The sequence below is a fragment of the Ornithodoros turicata genome, chromosome 5 (assembly GCF_037126465.1).
Source record: "Ornithodoros turicata isolate Travis chromosome 5, ASM3712646v1, whole genome shotgun sequence".
In the NCBI taxonomy this organism is placed as follows: domain Eukaryota; kingdom Metazoa; phylum Arthropoda; class Arachnida; order Ixodida; family Argasidae; genus Ornithodoros; species Ornithodoros turicata.
The window spans coordinates 22,249,133-22,273,195 of NC_088205.1; the positions used below are offsets into that span (position 1 = coordinate 22,249,133).

The window sequence follows — 24,063 nt, forward strand, 5'->3', positions numbered from 1 at the left end:
CCATTTGACGGTCGAGCAACATATGGCCAAGAACGTCCGCCGGCACAGAGATGATAGAAGTGAAAACAGCATGTCTATAGCCCTTATAGTTTTTTCATGAAAAATCTGTATCGCCTAAAAAAAGACAGAACAGAACAGAAAGGAAATACCTGGATATATCTGTCGCTATAAAAGGCTCGAAGAAAATAAAAACTGAACGTAAACTTTGCTTGAAAGTTGTGCCCATCAAATGTCCCACTGATACGAGTTCAGATCCAAGACAAAAGCCGAAAAGGATACCGGTTCGGCTTTAATAGAGGCGAGCCCGGAACCACAACTGAGCCCCGCGTGGAATCCAGGAAACGAATAATAACCATGACAGAGCGGATATTCGTTTCAGTTTCAGCCCTTGGAAATCAGAGCTCTGTTGGGAATCTCGCAACACTGCAGTCTGGTGGTAGAACGATGAAATACAAGAGCTTCTGTGGTCTTGCCATATCAGATTTCACAGTAACTTTGCATACGTGTCAAAGCTTGAGAATGACAACACCCCTGTGCGACACACACCTCATACACCTATACTGTATAGTAATAAGACGTGCTTACTGTGAGTTTAAACACAGAGAACGTATTGGTTACATACACCATCATGGACAAAAGCCTTGAGTCTATAGGCAGAAATCACAAACAAACACACACAAGGCTCAAGAGTCGTGTGTTTGTGTTTGCTGCTTTGCTCAGACCCTTGCTTTTGCCCATGATGGAGCTCGTCCACCAGCCGGCCAGTATCTATGTCATCTTATGAGTAACTGGTTGCACATATACATTTTAAACACACACCAGCAAAGGCAGCGCGAAAACCCGTTCACTGTATACTTACCAAGTACGCTTATAGTACTTGCTTTTCTTTTTCTTTTTTTTCCCCACATCTCTTTCAAGCTAGCCGCGCTGTCATCATCAATATTGTATGACCTAACTACTTGTAATATCACATTCGTTAGATGCTGCACCGGGTAATAGTATTTCCCTCACGTGTTATGAACGGGGAGGGCCGTTAAAACTCGGGCCGTGTAATGAGGTCAGTCGAGAAATCGAAGCTGTGTGGGACAGAGTCCGCTGCGCAACATATGGATGTGAATAAAAATGGTGCTACAACGTCACGCCTAATTTGTGTAATTTCAGACGCGCATTCATCGACAAAGCACGCTTCACTATACATTGCATCGAAGCTAGCGCTATATGCCTCCTTATATCTTTTTAATTATTCGTTAGCGCCGCGAAGCAACTGTGGCTATGAGCGGCAAACAGACGTGGACAGATGGAGAGAAGGCAGCAGGAAGGAATGGGGACTAGTGGTGGGGGTTAGCATGCGTCCTGGGCCGGCTTCGGGGGGAACTGTACTCTCCTTCTTAGTTTGACGTCTAGAGAGCGCTACTGGAGTATAAAGAACACTCTTAAGACAGAGCAGGTAATACCTCTGTCACCCGGCAAACTGAATGGTATTCTGAATAAAACAGGAGCTAGAAACACGGACAAGAACACACAGGATGACACTTGCTCCCTGTGTCGTCCTGTGTGTTCTTGTCCGTGTTTCTAGCTCCTGTTTTATTCAGTCATGTACCAACAGGCCCACTCTGCCATTTTGGTGAATGGTATTCCCAGCGAATGACAATCGCACCGAATGTCATTCGTTCGTCTTACATCGAGCTACACGAAGAAACAGAATGTCATTCGCAAACGATGTCAGTGTCGATAATTAAGACATATAAACATATAAAGCATTATACACGTACATTAGTTATATTTGTATTTCCTTCGCTCGAAACTATAACGAAACATTAGACTATTTCACAAAATCGTAGCGTTTTCAAAGACGCTTCAGTGGCTAAGTACCACAAGCAAAGGCAACTAAGGAGCCTATCTGCACCGCACTTGGCAACGTGGCGACTGGGAACGAGGTTAGTTCTCCGAAAAAGTGTTTAGCCTTCCTTCCCCTTCGTGTCAAAAGTACTCAAATCCATGATAAAATATTGGAGTACAACTTTTCATTGGCCTTTGATTTCTTGGAACGATATATCGTTGTTGTTTTTTATACCTCTCTACTGCGAGGGTACGCTGCCGGTGCGAGAGGGAAAAGCGAATGAGTTCCCCGAACTCGTTCGCATGTATTGGCTTGACATTTGATTTCACCGTGTGACACGAAACGAATGTCATTCAGTGCGAATATCATTCGCGGGGAATGACATTCAGTTTGCCGTGTGACAACAACAACAACAAATATGTAATGATATGTAGTGGGATGTTTCGCCGCTGAAGCAGTACCCTACCCCATTGCTTGAGGGGGAGAAGATGGTGAGTGATGATGAAGATGAATGTTCAGAGTTCATGCAGGAGCCCATTTGCTGCTAAGAAGGAGATGAGGGCTTGAAGAGCTCGTAGCTGATGCGCAGGATTGACCGAAAGTCCAAGGAGGCCGTATATTGACAGGGGTATAATTGAGTAACTGGAGTACATTTACACGGCTTTACAAACCAGAACGTCACTGCCCAAAATGCTCCTGACCGACCATCATCCCGGATGACATCTTTCTCTCCTCTGATTTGTAGAAAACATGGGACGAACGCTGTTTGTGACACTTATGCACAAAAAGGCGTATGCCCCGCACTCGCTTCTGTCATGAGCGAAACAAAGGTTGTATGTGCGAGAGAACATAAGCTATGTACACCCTGCGTGCTGCAGGACATTAACGAAAACTGTATCGCTATTTCTCTCTTGTATACATGGTACACGCGTTTATTTACAAATAGCGATACAAGCGGATGTGCGTGCAACAGCCCATTGACTGAGCGGTTGACAGCCCCTTCCCGAGTAGTACGCCGTCACAGCTCTTGGACGTGGCAGGAAGCCGTAGCTAGCCGTACAGCTATAGACCTTGTAGCGTTACTCTCGAACCACTAGCCTCCGTGCACTCCTTAGCCTCGTTCCCCGCGACAACACAACAGGGGTGAACTGCCAAAGTCGCTCTTCCCATTGGGATAAATACTCGTGGCTGACGATAACGTAACATTCCATATAACTAGTCGTCCAGTAAACATCTGAGTGGCGTATCAACGTTCGAAAGATCAAGGAAAACGAAGGTTGCTTGCTTCCGCGTGCGTTATGCACAATTGTTCACGTGATGAGTGCTGGCCGATGCGATATCTGTTCTACACCCGTTCCCGAACGGGAGAAAATGAACCGGCACGAAATGAACACGAATGGACACAAAAATGAACGAAAACACACACGGGAAAATGAAGGAACTCTGCAAACGGCAGTCCGCTCGAGCACAGTTCCGGTGACTACCATGGGGTGGCAGCACTAATGGCGGCACCCATTCCGTGAATCGCGTTTTTGTGTATACAGCAGCACCCTAACGGGATGCCAAAGTCGGGGCTTAGCATGAATGCGGGCCATAATCCTTATCTCGGATATTCCAGCAGGAAGTGAGGCGCTCTACACACCGCCTTGGTTAGTAACTTTGCTACGAATAATCACTTACTGAGCAATTAACCATTAACTGTAATTAATAAATATTTCTCAGATAGCAACTTTCTAAAGTAACTGTAACTAGTTCCTGACTGGTTCCAGTAATACTTTAGAATTTCTTGCTCCCAATTTCTCGTGTGAACCGCGGCACTGGGTAATTTACACCGACTCCAAAGCAGCTCTCCTGTGAATTAAAAACATGGGCATCCGCGGTTCCCTTTCCTCAGTGGTGATAGGTATCCTGTGAGCCCTGAAGTCCCTACAAGATCGCTCCCAGTCCGTTGCCTTTCAGTGGGTTCCAGGGCATTGCGGAATAACTGGATACCACGAGGCCAACGCTGCTGCTGTCGCTGCACATCAACAACGGCCTTATATGCCCATTATTCTCTCGAGAGGAGACAGAAGATCCCTTCTCAGGCATTTGTCCGATTCCTGGTCTACCACCCTACAGTGGCAACACGACATCCCAACTAGGTCCTCTTTAAGAAGTGTAGACCCAACGCCGTCATACCGGCTGCCTGCAAAGCTTCCTCGGCCTCTGAAGTCGCTCATCCACAGGCTACGTCTGAATGTGGCCTTCACTCCGTTCTATCGCTACCACCTAGGCTGTGAGGCTAGCCCTATGTGCAACGAGTGTGGTGTACTTGCCAACGTAGAACGCATACTCCTCCGCTGCCGGACCTATATCAACGAGAGGCGTACACTGCAGTCACAGCTTGCCACCCTTGGCTGCCGCCCCTTCAACTTGTCGACCATCCTCGGCCGTTGGGACACCGTGGCCCACTCCAGGGCGGCATTACGTCATGTAGTTGGCTTTTTTGAGGCGACAGGCCTAAAGGACTCATTATGACCCCAGCAGCGCTCTCGGACATTCCCACCATCACGATCTCGTTCAGCCATCGCCATCGCCGCTCCGATCATTCCCGTCATCTCTCATCGTCATCACTCATCATTGCCGCCACTCATATTAGACCCCCTAGCTATGGGGTAGCGTTCCACTCCTGGAGTGGAAAACCTCCCCACTTCATCATCAGAATATATCTGTTGTTGTTGTTGCTAGAATTTATTTTTTGTATCTCTGATTTCAGAAACTATAGTCACATCTTCGTTCACAATCTATCTCGGACTGGTATTGAACATGAATGTTGCTCTGTGGGTAGTAGTTATCAGTTACAGTCACTGGTTAATTGCGTAGTAAGTGATTACTCTAAGTGACCACAGTAAGTGACTACAGGATGACAGCTTCGATGCTGTGATGTGCACTGCTGTTCACAGCAGCCCAACACAAATGAATGCACTGCTGTGCTACTTAGTACAGCTCCGGTCAACCTTTATAATAACGCTTAAAAAAAAAATCGGTCTCATTTCCGAGCGCGATAACAGTCACCCGTGGGGCACTGGAGGAATGTTAAGTGAACAAAATCCTTGCGTTGAACTAACAGAATAATTTTATTCAATTAAGATTTCCGCATGGTCCCAAGGGTTGCTGTAATCCCGCTCGGGAACGAGACCACATTTTTTCCAGTGTTATATTATTAAGGTTGACCGGAGCTGTACATGCCGCAGCACAACAGTTTTGGCTAGGACATGTATAGGTGCTGCGTCCGTCCAACAACAACAACCACAACAATTATGTTTAGACGATGAAGTGGAGAGGTTTTCCACTCTATATCGAAATGTATTCAAATTCGCATATTTTTTTTCGACAAAGATTTCAACTTCCCTTCTCAATCGAATGGAGCTCGATCGACTTGGAGCCAACAGTGGTACAAAAAACTGTGCAATGTGTACTGATTTTATTGACATTTGTGTATTGTTTAACGTCCGTCAAATTATCCCCTAACCAGGCCGTGGCGACCCCACGCTGAATTTGTTTCCAGCCTCGAAACATATTTCTGTTATCGCATTATGACACGGTCTAACGGATCATAACATGTTACATTTTTGTAATACTCTTGAGGCAGGACAACTTAAGTTCAGAATGCGGGACAGCAAAAGCACAAACATATTTCATGTATAGGAGGACTGGAGGAGTACTTGTCGTTATTCGTGAGAGCCCCGTATGTCAAGGGTCTCAAATACCTAGCACGTATCAGTTGCTCCGCGGACCGAGGGTCCTTGACCAAGGAACAAAAGGAGGCTCAACTCTAAAAATATACTGAACACTGAGTAATTAAATGTGGCTTTGAAGAACTCTTTTACCCTTACACGGCGCATAGTGCTGTTTGTGTTTGGCAGCACATACTCGCATGAGCATTTCCTTTTGCACACAGTTAATTGCTTTCCATATTGATTCTTTTCTAGCTCAAATTCAATCGCACTAGTGAATGAGGACTTTTTTTTTTCTGCGTGACGGAGGAAGCGTGTTTCGCTGGTGGGATTGGATCAACACGCTCCGCGACGCAGCACCCTTCTGGCACCGTCAGACTTGGCCGACTCTGCGGGAAGTCAGAAAAAGCACTCGTCATCACTTCTGTGCCTCGCGTGGACAAGTAACAGTTTGCCTGCATTGATACTTCGCCGCACAACTTGTGCTGCGACTATGGCAGGTTAACCGCAGCGTGGTTGTGTTTCGCTACTAGATTCGGATTCTGTACCTCCGTACTGTACACTGTAGCGTGAATGCTCGCTCCGCTGGAGTTCGCATGTGCTGCGGTCACAGCCATCGGATATGTACTCGTACCTTCGAACGCAACTATACGAGCCATCACGTCAGTAAACTTAAGCTGGGCCTCACATTATCAGAAAAACAGAAGCCACTCCTAGACTCTTAAAAATGAACTTCACCGCATAGCACGCTCCTGGCCAACCATGATCTCAAATGATATCGTTATCTGCCCTGATTTGTTGAAAACGAGAGGCATACGCCTTTTTTGTGACAATTATGAATAGCATAAGTGTCACAAAAAAGGCGTACGCCTCCCGTTTTCAACGAATCAGGGCAGATAACGATATCATTCGAGATCATGGTTGGCTAGGAGCGTGCTATGCGGTGAAGTTCATTTTTAAGAGTGACGTGTCCTCTGCGCGAAATTAGAAAGTAATATATACAGGGTGCTTCACGTAAGACTGATCAGAATTTTTATAAAAACCCTTTGAGAACAGCATAGACGCGGTTTTTGCAGTTGAGTTCTACGGCCAGGCTGCATCCTCTCGAAGAAAGTGTGCAACTACGAGATGACTAATTGCCTAAAATTCATTAATTAACTTTTTAATTAGGGGATTTCGGGCAAAAGGAGATGGCAGATTGAGGGACTATCCTGGTTGCAAGGCATTTCACGTTTAAAAAATCCTGAAACCCGCACGTGCGTTAAAATATCCATACTCGAATTTTTATATGCAAATGAGCCGAAACCAAAACCGGCGACCGGGAACGCGGGGAGTACGGCGCCCATTTCACGTAGGAGGGCCACGTGATTTGAGCGGTGAAGATAATTGGAGTAGGCGGCGCTCAGCTGGCCAGATAAACCGTTTTCCGGTCCAGATAAACCTCCGTCGGCGTAGGTGATTCGCTTCTCAGGCGCGCTTTTTCGATTACGGCTCATTTGCATACAAGAACTCGGGGATGGATAGTTTAGCGCACGTGCGTGTTTCAGGATTTTTTAAACGTGGAGTGGTGTTCAACGAGGATAGTCTCTCAATCGCTGCTATCTCGCTTTTGCCCGAAATTCCTTAATTAAAAATTTCATTAATTAATTTCAGGTAATTAGTCATCTGGTCGTTACATACTCTCTTCCAGAGGATGTCCGCGTGGCTGTGGAACTCAACTGCAAAAACAGCGTGTATGTTGCTCCCATAGCTTTTTTATCAAAATTCTGGTCAGTCTTACGTCACGCACCCTGTATATGTAAGATACATCGCATTTTAGTTTTTGTTATGGTGTCTCGTAAATGTACAGTGCCTAAAAGCATCCACCTTCAATAAAAATAGTCTTCTCTGCTCCTTCTTCCTGGCTGGATCGTCAATTTGTTTTTCCTCAAGTTAGAACCGTAAGCAATAATGACAGTACAGTGAGTAGATAAAAGATTGCTCCAGACCTCAGCACAGAGAGAGTTATTTGTTTCTTTTTGTTTTGTTTTTTTCTATTAGTCGTTTTGTGTTCTTTTTTCGTCGCAATTCTTCGTCAACCATTTTTCCATTTTCTCACTACCTCCTTTGCAGAGCAGCTTATTTCTCTCGGTATACGTCAAGTATGGTAATGTCAACTAAACACGTGACGCTATCATCCGGCTACACAATAAAAACACCGCTCCTGATCTTAGTTTTCTGGGTAATTGTAGTCATGACGTTCACTTCTTTCCCCACTCATCATCATCATTCGTCATCATCATCATCATCTAAATAAAGTTGTTGTTCTCTTTCCTGTGCGGCACTCCACGATGTACGGTCAAAAGGTCATAGCAGCACGCCACTTGATTTGAGTTTCATGAGACTCTTGGGAGAAATGAAAATTAAAAACACACTTATAAAGGCGAGCAATCGTTTCCTTCGATCAGTAAACGGAACTCCGTTTTAGAGAACAATAACACAGCACGCACAATACCGGTTGCAAACATTGCACCCATTTGCCTTTGCACGCGTTTTGCCTCCCATTACCGGTACCTTGTTTGATGGCATACTTTATGGTGGTTCACCTATGGCGTATCGACTGCAATCGACGGCCGAGGCGACATGGCTATTGATCCGCACGCAGGCCTCGGCCCCGATGCACAGGCAGTAAATGGTGCCGTATGAATTGCTGCTTATGGGCTCCGATGCATTCCAATTGCGGAGGGCGTTCCGTGTTCGCTCGCTAAAAACGGTCAGCATCAATTTATATCGGCGGCGGTGTACCGCTGGTCGGCGTCAAGACGTGTGTACCTAATGGAGGAGGCCGATGGTCTGTCACAGAGTAGAACGTCGATGTAGGCGTGATGTGCGGTTCACTACGGGTTTTATTCACACCTTACGCACGAGACAAAATAGTTTGCTTCCAGTAGCGATGAATTGTATTCGTTGAATAGTTCCCATCCACAGCGTGATGTACTCTTGCAGGGGAACGCTAACGTGACAACATATGCAGTACACCCTAAACATAACTTCACTACCAGTGGTATGGCCGATCGGGTCGGAGGTGGTGGGATCGAACCCTACCACCGGCTGTGTTGTCCGAGGTTGTCCCTGAGTTTTTCGACAGACTTTCCAGACGAATATCGATACAGTTCCCCCTGAAGTCGACCCAGGACGCATCCTAACACCCCCCCCCCCCTCCGTCATTCACTTCTTCCTGCTGTCCTCTCTATCTGTCGGCATGTGTACGCCGCTCATAACCATAGTCGCTTCGCGGCGCTAAGTGTTTTTCATAGATAAGATCACTATATTCTCTCCGCACTTTTACATTTACCCGGCATTTACCCACACGAGTGTCGCACGTATATAGTATAAAAGCGACTGCATGTGTACAAACTGAACGATGCAATTGGCATATACAGAGTGATGCCTTTTTCCTTGTTCCGTAAGATTCTTCTGTCTGTGTTTTCCTCTCTGTCGGTCCCTGTTGTGTGTAGTGCTAGTTCATCATGTTAGACCTGTACAAACTTGCCCGCTTCACCACCGTTTATGTCGTACTCTCTCTTCATGTGATAACTTATCAAATGAGGAGACCCTTTTGTGACATTTGCATCGATGTTAACGGCCACAGAAAGGTATAGGAAAGGTCCCCGAATCAGAGGTGGTGATGACGGTATCAGTCTGTGCAGTGATTGGCCTTTCCATTCCATTACCAACGTAATTCTATTACCAACGTGCCGCATCAGTAGCACTGCTTGATTGGCCTTTAGTGTGTTTATCTCGTGAAGTTCTGTTTCTACAGGGTGTACTTCACGTCACCAGCACAAATGCTATTACACACGCTATATCTTTCCATATTTTTTGTCCTATCCTCATCATCATATAATGGGTTGTCCTGTGTTTGCATACAGCACATGTTCAAAAACGCAATTTAAGTAAAGAAGCGATGTGCCTTACAACAATTTAACTCCATAGAACATGGGAAAGCGATTGAGCATAAATTGTCCATGTGAGAGGGACTGTTCAGTATCTACAGATATATATATTACATATCACTAATGTCATAAACTTGGATTAATTAAATATACATGTATATTAATCAATTTCCTCTTGATTGCATAAGAGAAATCAGTCTCACACAACACACACACAGACAGACAGAGAAATGATTATGAGATGGGGCTGATGCAGGCTCAGCCCTGCCACAGTGCTAATTCTAGACAATGAAAGACGATGTTGAAGAGGCCGGTTCATGGCAGAAACTTCCAAAAGTGATACCTTGATACATATGAGCGGCACTGGACCAGGGGTCCAGCACCTTGCCGAGGGTAAAAGGGCGGTGGTCGACTGCGTGCACCCTGTGCTGCAAGACCTCACGTTCCCGCTGGTAGACGGGGCAGTCCATAAGTAGATGGTGTAGGTCAGCGCGCACAGTGCATGTGGTACAAAGGTCTGACGGCACGCGGCCACGGCGCTTCCTCATAACTGGGGTAAACCCAACGTTCAGCCGCATGCGGTGAAGAAGGTACAGTCGACCCCCGTTTATCCGGACGGTGCCGTTCCCGGCGAAATCGTCCGGATACCGGGGCATCCGGATAAATGAAACGACCGAATAGAAACGTCCTACAGAGCAAGGTTTAATTAAAACACAGAAATCTCGTCAATGACAGCTGTTACATAGTAGTGTAGACACTCGATTCCTGCAAACTTTTGCTAATTGCATAGAGTTGAGCCACGCTGTTGGGCTGCTCGAAGAATTTCAGTGCGGATGCAAAGTGTCAATGTCGGAGCCTTGTTTCTCACTGGCGTCATCGGCGCCGTCTTGCTGCACATCATCGAAGGCAACAGCAGCAATCACACCGTCATCAGTCATAGCTGCGCACGCGTCATCATCCTTATCAACGTCAACGTAGTCAGAAACCGCAGCATCATCTACGGCAGCCGCAGTGAGCCTCTGCATCAGGGATCGCAGCTCAGCTATAGGGGAATGTCTTCATCGGCCAACGGGCCGTAAGCAGCAGGCCTCGGGTTGGAGTTTTCCCCTCTAGAACCGGACAGTTGCTCGAGATATTTCCAATTGACTCGACCGGTCAACGTGACCCAACGCACACAAATAGAAAAGGGGGTCATCGTGCACGGTTGTCTCCCCTACGGAGGAATGTAGGTCCCTAAGGTGTGACGGGAATAACCCCAACACAGCGAAAAGGGTGACGAAGCGGGGTCAGTGTCTCCTCTTACTCACGATAGTCCGGATAACTGAAGCTGGATTACAAGAATTTTCGACTTTCGTTCCCTGGAATTCTTGTCCGAGTCCGGAAGCTGAAGTCCGGATAAACGAGAACAAAATACATGGAGGAAAATCCGTTCCCGTGCCTTTTGTCCGGATACCGCGGGATCCGGATAAATGAAGTCCGGATAAACGGGGGTCGACTGTATATACGTAGTGTTGCGGAAGGCCAGGACCAAGCGACAGTGAGAGAGAAGGATCCACGGCGTGTTGCAGAGGGTGGGCGCCATGTGCGTGCACTCACTCAGATCTCGTCGTGTAATCTCACACAAAAACCCGATACAAGATTGTCTTCTACGACTTGCCCACTATCACATCGACCATGATATGATCCCTCGTTACAATATCACATGATATTGCTCATCAATGTTATCAGAACTTCGAAAAGTCCGTTTTAGCCGAACGCAGATTAGCTTTCACCTAGCCTATATTACAAACAAATAAAACGTCCCCGCTATTTATTTAGCCTCTTCGCTAATTTTCCTTTCTTTTCGTCGTTCAGATCTTTCCCATCAATCTCTTTCACCACTAAATTCCTCGTCTGCTTTTAAACTGCTCTAGAGCTACTCCACTTCCCGTTGTTCCCTCCAATGGAGCCACTAATTGCCGAAAACTCCTAATTGCGTAACGCTTTGGGCCTCGTGCTCTTATGTTACGATATTGGATAATGAGATACTGATGGTAATTTCGTATGCAGCGGCGATATACATCTGCTGCCTTGTTGACCTCCAGGAATTATGCATGACTTATCGAAGTGCTTCCGTGAAACTGTTCCGCCCTTGGTATTCCGCGCTGCAGCCGGACGATATAAAACGTCGCTTATTGCTCGGGGAATAACATCTGTGACGTAATTTATCGGTAATTATATTGCGTTGAGCACTGGTATAGAAGGGATCGAACCTCGTTGCTTCGGCAGTGTTCAACTCCAGTGTTGATCTCGTAAATTTTGTCGTGTTGCGCTAAAGCACGTCGGATGACCCTGACTTAATTGTAAACAATTATATTCGGTGCGCTTAGTTGGAGCTTTATGAAGTAGATACTAGGACGAGCATTATCGTGGTTATTATTCTCTCAGGATGGAAGGAATTAGGCAAGAAGCTGCTTTCAATCAGTAAAGTGGGGAATTCGTGAAGGTGCATAGAATGTTCTGTTGTGCACTGCGCTGATATGAATGTTACGCAAGTCTATGACTTGTCGCTGTTTTTGGGTTCGAAAATCTATGTAATGTTGGGAATCTTTAAAGCAGCAAGTAAGTACACTCTTAGAAATGAACTTCACCGCATAGCATGCTCCTAGCCAACTATCATCTCGAATGATATCGTTATCTGCTCTGATTTGTTGAAAACGGGAGGCATACGCCTTTTTTGTGATAATGATGAACAGCATAAGTGTCACAAAAATTACGTACGCCTCCCGTTTTCAACAAATCAGAGCAGATAACGATATCATTCGAGATGATAGTTGGCTAGGAGTATGCTATGCGGCGAAGTTCATTTTTAAGAGTGTAGAAACAGTTCAGTGCCCTTTGTACGCCGCGGCCTAACGCATACACTCTCGCGAAAGAAACGGATAGATTCACGCTTACATCCAATCTTACCCTTACTAAGCGTAAATTTCGACAAAATGGCTGACGACGTATCCGACGTATACTCTTAAAAATGATGGTGGTGGTGGTGGTGATGGTGAAAGGACTTGCCGTTGTCGGCCTCACGTATGTGGGCAACGTCACGACTGACGCCCTGGGGAAATGTGCGTCCTGGGCCGACTTCTAGGGGAACTGTGCCGACATATGTCTGAAAGCGTCTGAGGAAAACCCAGGAAAAACCCCAGACAGCACAGCCGGCACCGGAATTCGAACCCGGGTACCTCCCAGTCTCGACGTGACATGGCTCATTTTTAAGAGCATGAGGCTCTTAAAAATGAACTTCACCGCATAGCACGCTCCTAGCCAACCACAATCTCGAATGATATCGTTATCTGCCCTGATTTGTTGAAAACTGGAGGCGTACGCCTTTTTTGTGACACTTATGCGGTTCATAATTGTCACAAAAAAGGCGTACGCCTACCGTTTTCAACAAATCAGAGCAGATAACGATATCATTTGAGATGATGGTTGGCTAGAAGCGTGCTATGCGGTGAAGTTCATTTCTAAGAGTGTACCCGTAAACGCGTCCGCTGTAAGCGTAAAGGGCGGAGTTTTATGCGTAAATGGCACGGGGCACGTAAATGGCACTCTTATATTCTGACGGATAAGATTTCGTCTTGACGGATAAACTCAGGCTCTGCGTCGGAGTATTGGCCCTTTACGCCTATATTGACGCGTATTGTGTTTCATTTGTTATACGGTCCCTGCCTTCTGAGAACACGTGCACAGTTCCGTGTGCAAAGCGTCTTTTCTTTCGCTTGGTTAACGGTAGAGGTGGGACGAATCCACAATTTTTCTAATCCGAATCCGAATCCAAGGAAGGTTCTACGAACCCACGAATCTTACGAATCTCAAATCTTTCGAATCCTTTCTTTAGAAAGAATTTAGAAAGCCAGGAGGAAAAAAACAAAAACACTTATTGTGAAAAGTGTTTTGAAGTAGAATATGATACCTAACAAATTAAATAATGCTTCAGTTTCAGGAGAAAATATACCCATATAGTTCTTCTTAAACGTAATTTATTTAACATGTTGTTCATCGACTACAAGAAATGCAGAAATTCTCGAGTCTGAATTATTTTCATAAAACTAAGCAACAATCAAAAGCAAAACCAGGTTACTTTTAGACTTGTAATGTAACAGTTCTGAATTCTTTCAGTCCAGAGCAATGTAAACAAACACACAAGAAAACACCTGTCGGCCAATCAGGCTTTCGGCGGACTCCGGAGGCGCCAATTTGAAAAAGAAACAGACAAACGTGGTTGGTGGATTCGAAAGATTCGATTCGCTGTTTTGGGCACAGGGATTCGGATTCGCCTATCTCGAATCCCTGCCTAGGATTCGAGGATTCGTGGATTCGCGGATCCGGTTGGCACATCCCTAGTTAACGATCACTCTGGCTTCTGGCGTCTCATGATCTCACGTCATGCACCGTCTAGCAATGTAAGCTGTCACTTGGGCTGGGTGTCTTGAGTTTAGTTGAACTTCAGATTTCATTTGTGTGAAACGTGTGGCAGGAAGAAATGGCATCGAACGAGACAACGTCGCCGGATGTAGTGAGCCAATTACGCGGACGCTGCTTAAACAGTTGTGATTCGCCCAGCTATCCCCACGCTGCCAATTTATTTGTGTACGCCCGTTGTCCACCGTGGTGGTGCCTTATGTGTGGTGGTCATCGACGAGCAGATCATTTTGTTATAGGTGAGGCTCTTTTCGCTTTCGTTTTTCTTCGACGTGCCTTTCTCGGTGTTGCTGTTGAAGCATCAGTGTTTACGATTCCTCACTCCGTTCTTGTAATAGCTGTTTGGATGATTCTTGCTGATTATAGCGCAGCATGATGTGTTGACAGGAAGCAAATGGATTTTCTGACTTGTAAAAAGCAGTCACGATTTTCGATAACGTGGTGCAGGTGGTGGTGATGGTGGTGGTGCAAAAAACGTGTGAAACGCCACTTCTTAGAGAGCTAAAATGATTTATGAGTTTAACAATACTTCAGTTAAATGTTATGTTAAAGGACGAGAGTGTTTCCTGTACAGTAAGTGGTTTTTGAAGTCCGTGTTACGTTTATGACTATTTCATGTAAGCGGCCTCTGCGGAGATGGACTCAGGTCTGGCAAAGGGCACCTCATCGGCATCATTTATTACGGCACTAGCATATTTTCGGGATTAGCTTTCTCATTCAGATACTTCAAACAGGGTCATACCTTTGGAATCTACTGTTGAAGAGACATGCGCAGCCATTTGACAATACCAGCAAGCACATTGTTTTGCTCTTTTTACAATAAACTTCTATTTCCAGCATCCCAGGAACGGGACACGCTCTTCGTCGTCATGCTGCACTGCACAATACCCCGCATGCACCCTCAGCTGTATTAGAAAGTGCTCCCGAGAGTTTAAATGTGCGTCACATTGTTGAAAGAAGGACACAGGACTCTACTCCGTCCCTCATATACAACCAGTACAACCCTTCTGTACAGATGACTTGTAAGTTGTGACTACTTCATGAATAATGATGCGTTGCCGGATAAACGCTGCGTCTGAATACACTGAACTATACCGCAGTTGTTATAAACAATTAGCTTATGACCTGTCTGCTATAGATTTTTTTGTGGATGTCTCATACTCTGTGTACCTCGATGTCTCATCCTGTGGTATAACGCTCATTGTATGTTTTTACAGTATAAACGTAAACATAGCTCATATACTCATATAGCTGCTGAATTACTAGCTCATATAGCTAGTCTACAATTTATATTTCGTTGTGCTGAAGTATTGTGAAGATGCACAAATGTCATATTGTATTAGTGTAAAATATTGCAGTTATTGTAATCTGTTGGTTTATGGCTAGTATATGCTGTTCCTTTTTTTTTTTATGTTAGGTCACGTGCACCTTATGCCTCATCATTTTCGGGCTACGGGTGCAGTATTCTATAAACACATGCATCTATTATTGTGGGCTCTTTCCTTCGATAAATTGGAATAATTTGATGAATTTTTGTTGTATTATGGTTTATTAGATGTGTGCTACTAACCCTGTGGGAAATACTTCCATGTATCCAGATGTTCTGGTTTAAATGAGATAGCGGCGTACACGGGCTATGGTGAGAGAGTTAACCCGGTTCAAGTGATGCTATCGTGCTTCTTATTTTTCTTTTGACCGTCGCAAGAACTGTTGTATATTGCTTGCTTTGCGCAAGAACGTGCTTTTTATATCCGTTATTCACGTGATGGATGCGTTTGTCTGTGTTTTGTCATACGATTTTGCAGTGCAGTATTCCTAGCTATTGTGGCGTACTTGACAGTCAACTGCCACCTCTTTTGGATCAGCAACAAGCTGCAGCAGCAAACGGGAAACCGTTTTGTGCCATGTGGCATTGCCCCCCCCCCCCCCCCTCATATCAGCATTCCAGACAGTTGCTTATCCAACAGACGCTTAAGACGACAGTCAAGAAGCCCTTTTGACATTCACAGCGTCCTTCGTTTTTATTCCTACTATGTGGCATATGGGGGATAAATAAACGGCGTCTATCCGTACTGCGCTAACGTATAGGATAAGGGTTAAAAAAAACGCATCGTTCTTTTACTCTTACTATGCGATTTTTTTCCGAGAGTGTAGGTAGTAGAATTTGCTTTTCACACTTTCTGGGGTTGGATTTGATTGAATGGAAGAGAAATTAAATGTAGTCCAAAACTTAGGCTTTCCTTTCACGCTTTCATCGTTATGCCCATTTTATTGTGCCTGCTATTGTAAGCACAAAGTAATAGCATGCTATGAGTGTTTTATTTGCATCGCTAATGGAAATTGGGGCAATTAAGGTCATGACATTTAACTGCGCAAGTGAAGAGTGCTGTCCTATTCATGTCTCCCTCCTGCTCTTCGTTGCATGCAGCTCCTCCACTGTCAGCGTCACCATCATCAGGCCGTGCTCTGGCAACGCCTCTCAGAGCTTGTGTGCACGGATGTTTCCCTGGCAACACTCGTTTGTCACGTGCAGCGAGCGAGCTATCCAGTGGAGTGTCACAAAGGCGGTGCTCCGCTTTCTCCGTGATACGTGCCTCCTGAGCTCCCTGTGAGCCGGGCTTCTTTTTTATTTCTTTATTTTTTTGTGTACCTTTTTTGTTTAGGGAATAACAAGTCGGCGTGCTGCATCGCTGACCTTTCCTCTTTTACCTTTCCTTTTACTTTTTCCCCAATAAATCCCCCCCCCCCCGCTCTTCCTTTATTCGATTGCGTTGTATTTGCATCAGCACAAATGCAGCTCGTTAAAGTCCCCATCAACTGCTGCAGATTTTCTGTTCTTTTATCTATAGTCATAGTTCGTCGTTTGCTTTAGTAAACAAAGGCATAATGTTTTTTACGGGACACAAGGTGATTGTTGCAAGTGTCTTCCATGGAGATCGTTTTCCATGGGCTCCATAGTGTAGATATGCTCATAGATGATTACTTGTGAGAAATTACCAGAATAGTGAACAGCCAAGGACAAGTTACATGCTCGTACCAATATCCGACGATTTTGGCAGGTTGTCGATGGGGGGGGGGGGGGATATGTTTATTGAAAAAAAAAAAAACGAGGGAAGGTTAGTCAGACAGAGACCGACTTGCTATTCCTTTCATAAAAAGAAAACGAAAAAAATAAGGAAAAAACGAAAAAGGAAAGAAAACGAAAAAAAAGGAAACTTAAGGAAAGAAGTCGATCGATGTGGCTCATAATGTACATATTGCTTACCTTACATACTGCATTGGTACGATCTCCCCTCACGTTCCACCTCCCAATTCTTCATGATATTGCGCCGTCGTCGGAAATGATTCTAGAACGTGCGTTGCCAAAGAGCATCAAGATCTGCCTTGGAGTTCCCAGAGCAGCGTCCAATGCAGCTGTTGTAACCGAGGCGAGACAGCCCCCACTTTCTGTGCTACGGGTGGTAGAATCGCTTCGCCATTACGTTCGACTAACAACGAGATTTCGTTGGCACCCGTTGTCAAGAGCTATTTCGACACGGAGTTTTTCGAGTTCCATCAAGCTATTATGCCGTGCCGCACTTACGTCCCCCGGCATAAGCCTTTGCCAGTGTACTCCAGCCCTCCATGGACTTTGCTACAGCCCCGGGTGTTCGCGAAAGTACTGGGTCTCGCGGGGAGAAAGTTCGTGCCCTCAAGTGGTTGTGCGTCAGCAAACTCTTCAGGTAATGCACAGTCAAAGGGACAGAGTGTGCGTTTTCACGGATGCGTCTACAAATGAGTCAGGATCCACGTGTGCATATGTCGTCCCTGAGCTCTGCATTGAGGGCTGCGCACGATTGTCTCATCGCACGTCGTCCACGGCCGCAAACTACACGGGGTGATCATGGTAATGTAATTTATAGAGGCACATGAAGACCCCAAATCATGGGTTGTTTACAGTGATTCACAGACCGGATTGCGAGCATTACAAGCGCCGTGCGTATCAGCAGGTCTTGCTTCAATCGTACACGACGTCATTAAGACTTACAACGCCTGTGTAGCACAAGGACACGACATCATCCTTCAGTGGATTCCTGGCCATTCCTGCATACCTGGGAATGACGCGGCGGATGCAGCGGCTTCCCTGGCACACCAGTCCGGTCCGGTTCGTAAGGTGTATTTTATCCACTTTGACACTCGCTTAACTTTAACGAAGAGCATGGGAGGACGACTTCTTTAACGAAGAGACTAAGCAGAGACCTGTGGCGCAGTGATTCTGGAAGCCCTCCACTGATCAGCATAGACTCAGAATTTTTCGTTCGTGGGTCCCAGCCTCGCTTCGTCGGTCGTTGGAGACCCTAATCCACCGGTTTCGTCTGAAGGTCCTATGCAGCGCCGTATCTCTCTACACCATGATCAGAAAAGCAGCCTCCCCAAACTGCTCCATGTGCCGTGTTGTGGAAGGTGTTGAGCACATTTTCATGTCCTGCGTACGATACACTGAAGCTCGTCGCCTGCTATATAGTCGCAGCTGGCAGCAGTGGACGGCCTCCGCTCAGCGTTTCAAAAGTACTTGGGCACTGGAATCACAGCGTCAGACTCCCAACGTTCTCCGCCGTAGTGAATTTTTTCCGGGACATTGATGCAGACAACAAGTTTTGGGCCTATGTGTGTTTTGTGGGTTTTCCTTTTCGACAGTTTGCGTGTTGCGTGTTTGTGCGTTCTGTGACATCTCAGTGTGTGTGCAGTTGTTTTCTGTCGCAATCACCAGCACCACTAATCATCATCATCATCATAATCATCATCATCATCATAATCATCATCATTGGCATCATCATTACAGGAGTTTTCCACCAAAGTAACTGGTGCAAGTGATGTGGAGTTGCGGGTCTCACACTAGCGAAGCCAAAATCTCAATTTTATTTTTATTTTCTCTTTCGAGTTTCCTGTTGGTGCCCGTAACAATTTTCCATAGACACGCGCCTTCATCTTCGCGCGAGACGTCAGGTTGTCATCCTTGGTGATGCAAACTTCGGCTAGCTGATACGCCAACTCCACCTCAAGGAACATTCACCACAGCAAACAGGGATGTGGTGATAGTGACGTGATGAAGAGAAAAAAATGGGGATGTGAGTTGCGTCGAAATCGAACTGGCTACCCAAGGACGCTTACACACAGACAAACAGATGAACGAGTGAAAGTGATGGAGTTCAACATGTAGCTCAAAAGTTTCAGCCAGGTGACTATTTAATATGACATGCGTCCTTTATGCGCATTTTTGCTTGGGAACCATCATTTTGCAGTGTAAACGCTCCTGGTTAATTTGCTTATTCGACAGTACCGTACCGTACCGTAGTACTGTATTCGCAAATACGCATGCAACGGGTATTTGCGAGTTAACGCGTGCACAGGATGCTAACGCGCGCGCTCTACTCTGGATACTAGTGAGTTTTAGTATAGCGTACGCTGTTGCCTTTGCGTACGTTAGGGACAGCGTGGTGGTTTTTAGTATATCGTATGCTGTCGCCTGTGCGTACGTAAGGGATGTGGTGGATCTGCGCAATGCGTAAAGCTCTCTTTATGTTCTGCGCGTGCGCAGAACCACCAAGGCTATTCACGATGTTTTGGATGACTTATGTTCAAGCTGCGCGCCCGGTTTCAGGATGACGCTATTATAGTGTCGCCGCAAAATAAGCACCGACTGTACACTACAGGGGAGAAGACAACAGACTCACCTGTTGTTTCGTGTCCACCCTGCTTGCACCCCAATGTCACTCGTAGCCACGGCTCTAGGTGTCATGTCAACACCAAAGTGAATCTTTCTCGTGAATAGCATGATCTTCTGCTCGGCATCCTCCAACAGTTGACGCTTGATGTCTTGGCCGTCGCATCTATGGTCCGGTGTTCGCAACAGAAGTGGGTCCGGCTGGATCGTGTCGTGCGATGGAGCGGCCGAGATGTCGCCGGTGCAGTTATCGAAATCTTCGCAGTCGTCTCCCAGTGAGAAGTAAAGGTCATCATCGTCGAACATGAAATTGTCCGTCTGTGTGACACGGTCTGCTTGTTCACAGCGGTGCTCCACCTGCGTATCATGGATACGTCACAAATACGTCGCGTTTATAGGGTAGCGTGAATATATGAATATACTTTGTATTTTCATTATTTTCTACTTTTTCTACTATATTTTGTATTGTGCGTATATTTTGTGTAATATGTGATAGCAGCATGCGCGTGGAAACTGTGTCTTGCCTACTCATGTTAGGACAAGAACAATGAAGTGTGCGTACCATACTTAAATATGAGACTCTCTGACTGGAGTGAGTGATTTTAAAAGAAAAAAAAATGGAGATGGAATGGAACGGAAATTCGCTACTTTTTCCTTCTTTGCCATGCCTAGCACGCATATCGACTATGAAAGCATAATAGACGAGATAATCAAAATGGCGAGGAGATTAGACAGCGACCAGCGTGCATTGTGTGGTTTACGATATATAGCCTATACGCAAAAGCAAACAAAGAAGTAGGTTACTTCAATGCGACAGTTCCACACAGAAGTTCAGGAAAGAAACAGAAGAAGAAGAAAACAAGCCAGACAATGAAGTGATTGGATGTGTTTCTAACTCCAATCAAGATGTACCGGATTCAGCAAAAAGTACAAGACATATGTCGGCACAGTTCCCTTAGAAGTCGGCCCACGACGCACATTCCCCAGGGCGTCAGTCGTGACGTTGCCCACTTCTGTGAGGCCGACAACGGCGAGCCCTTTCATCATCACCACCACCACCACCACCAGTACAAGACAAGATTACCACGAGAAAGCTTACACGGGGTACCATACATGGCGTTTACACAGTACAGACGTAGGGTAAAGTTTTCCATAGCTGACCTGTCACTTAACACAGAGAGAGAAAACAGCCCTATTGTCAGTGGGCTCATTGCGTCAATCAACACCACACCAGTGAAACCTAGAGTAATCCTTGAATTAGGTTTGTTTGAGGGAAAAAAGTCGTCTTTACTGCAATGACTGTTATTGGGCATATTTGATTTCGAATGTGCGCTTTTCATCTTTATTACAAGAGTGCATTTCACTGCTCAGTGCTCTTCATCCTGCAAAGCCTCTGTCCTACAATCAATCCTCGTTGAACACAGACAAAGACAGTCCCGACTCCTTCGAGGACTGATCATCATCTCTTCCGTCGGCAAAGGAAAAACAAAAAATGGATGGACACGTCTTTCCTTTCTCCGTCGCTGTCATTATGAAGTGTCCATTGCTCTTCATCATTTCTAGCAACGCAAAAAGCGCTACAACTCCCACGTGATTCCACTAACGATCCCCTTGTCCGGACCCCTTAGCGACAATGGCACTCCTGCTCTTTTTCACTGAACGCGTGCTTTCATCTTCCCTCTCTCCCTCTTGTTTCCTTCTTCTTTTTTGTCTCTTTTTGCTACAGTTCAACATGCAGTTCAGGCTTATTTCACACGAACATTTTTCTCGTACGTGTTTTCAACGGATGCAAAATGGACCCATTGAAAGAGCTCTTAGATGCAAGATAAAATTCAAGATGCTCTGTTATTATCTGTCTCCTCCATAAAGTTCGAATGGTAGAGGAAATGCGGGCAAGAAAAACAAGCATGCCATATGTGAGAGTTCAAGCACCGCAATCTAAACCAAGAAGAAAAATAATTTCTGCGTTGAAGATGCATAAGAAGCGTGGGTATTTGACGCTTAGGACAGCGCTAACTTACTTGAACCTGTGCGTCAGCGTGTCCTTCTGTATCCATGGAGGCGTTTTGGCCCCAGGCGTTCTGTGGCCCGGAGCCGTGCTTAGTATTTGAGTTGATGGCATGTACTCTGCTCACCCCGCACCCCATCTTACGGACAACCTGTAGAAGATAAATATTGCGTATATTAGAAAAAAATATATTCGCGCTCAGTCGAAATCATAACGGGCTCGAAGTTAGATAGAAAGAAGTGCAATCGCAGAAGAGTTGGCTGCGATGACTGAAGTAGCCGTTCGTGACCCCGCCGGGACAAACAACTTCACATTATTTTTTTCTTTTCTTTCATAATCTAATCAAGTCTGAAGCCAATGTCGAAAAGCACAATATCAGCTGCCTTAACCTCTTAATCATGACCATCTTACCTAACCTCTTAATCATGACCTTAACATCTTAATCAAAGAGACGCGTATATTACGGTGGAGCTTGCACAAAAATGAAAAAGTGTTTTCTACACGCATTGAATTAAAATAATATCCTAGTCGGCCCAAGCTAGGCTTCGGCAAGATACTCACAAAATACGAAAAGCGAAGCTGACAATGTAGCAAAAGGCTTCATTACCTCACAGGAACAGCTGCTTTTGAAAATTACTGTCCGATAATTTGCCCCATGTTTTTTTAACACATTACTTCCAGTACTGTACATTTTACGGATCAGAACGAATGTTCTGCAGAGATGACAGAATTTACTGTCGTTTTTTCTCCTTATCGTTTCTGTGACCTCACAAAGAGTTCTTACTTGCCCTCTCTCGCTATGACTTTCGACACGGGACTTCTACCCTGTCTGATTGGGGTCTCAGTGGTTTACCCGCATACTCTTCAGGACAACACATCGCCTCATGCATGCTTCCAAATCCGAAGCGCTACAACGCTACCGCTTCCCAAGAGGGACGTGTACAGCACAAAGCGCATTGCCAAAGTGAATCTTTCGCTCCACCTGTGTGTCACGCGCAGAGGTATCATCAAAGTAACTTGGAAAATGAGAAGTTATTGAAAACGTGTTCAAGTTAGGTTACTAAATAGTAAATACTAACATGTACTCGCAAAAGTATTTAAGATACGTAACTTAAACACCTACTCAAGTTACTGTATAGTATAGAGTAACTTGTATACAGTGTATACAAGTCTGCCTTCAACGCCACCGTTCACACGTGAACGGTAACGGACGGTCTGGATGATAATATATAGATGCAGGGGAGCGTGTTGATGTGCTCCATAATGAAGAAAGCCTGAGATATGGGCGAAGACACGAAAAACAGACACGACAGACACACATTGCGTGGTTGTGCCGTGTCTGTTTTTCGTGACTTCGCCCATAGCCCAGGCTTTCTTTGGATTGGATTAGATCGGACATGAAAGAAAAAGATGAAGATGTTAGTCCCCACCCAGTCATGACAGGCTACACTAAAATGTGTTTGTGGGTGGAACAATAGAGCCAGAAAAGAGAGAGAGAGGGGGAAAGAAAAACTGGACCCACTCTGCCTCTTTCCAGGCTTTCTTTATTATGGAGTGCATCCATACTTTGCATTGGAAATAAAAGTCTTTCTTTTCTATTTTTTTGTCAAGAACAATTCAAAACTTGGTATAGGACCCTATGAAATAGTTTCATGCCGAGTAAATCTTAGGGCTTTGACTTTGAACTTCGTGATGTCATCATCCAATGCAGGTCTCTTCGTTATTTCGTGCCCTCTTTCACGATTCTGGAATCATTGGGAATGTTTCGGTTTTCCTCATGTCATCATCTCAAGATTATTAAGAATACGAGGGTGGTTCCATAAGTTTCTGGCCCGAGGTAGAAAATGCGCGCGAATTTGAAAATGCGATTAAGGACGCGTGGCGCCATCTGTTGGAGGGCCGGAGCACCACCCTCAACCCTCTCCATGCTTTTGTCGGTTGGAGAGCGGCATTTCAAACAGCCACACTCTTAAAAATGAACTTCACCGCACAGTACGCTCCTAGCCAACCATTATCTCGAATGATATCGTTATCTGCCCTGATTTGTTGAAAACGGAAGGCGTACGCCTTTTTTGTGACAATTATGAACAGCATAAGTGTCACAAAAAAGGCGTACGCCCTCGTTTTCAACAAATCAGGGCAGATAACGATATCATTCGAGACGATGGTTGGCTAGGAGAGTGCTATGCGGTGAAGTTCATTTTTAAGAGTGCAGGGTGCACTCTTCAGTTAAAATGGAAAAAATCCAGTACCGCTGTGATAAAATTCTTGACAAAAGAGGGACTTTCGCCTAAAGAAATTAAAGCGCGACTGGACAGCGTGTACAGGGAAGCCTCTCCGTCGTACACAACGGTAAAAGACTGGGCTAAGCAGGTTCGACAGGGGCGAGAGTCCATGGAAGA

General features: G+C 45.5%; 1 protein-coding gene across 1 annotated transcript in view; it reads right to left on the reverse strand.

Moving 5' to 3' along the window:
• Window positions 1-24,063, reverse strand: part of LOC135394220 (kyphoscoliosis peptidase-like) — an 85,034-nt gene that overhangs the window by 38,634 nt on the left and 22,337 nt on the right. Inside the window, exons 2-3 of the mRNA XM_064624836.1 lie at window positions 21,675-21,812; window positions 19,664-20,010 (exon numbers count right to left, since the gene is read on the reverse strand). Coding sequence (XP_064480906.1) covers window positions 19,664-20,010; window positions 21,675-21,800 — 473 coding nt within the window. The 5' untranslated portion in view covers window positions 21,801-21,812. The remainder of the gene's footprint in view (window positions 1-19,663; window positions 20,011-21,674; window positions 21,813-24,063) is intronic.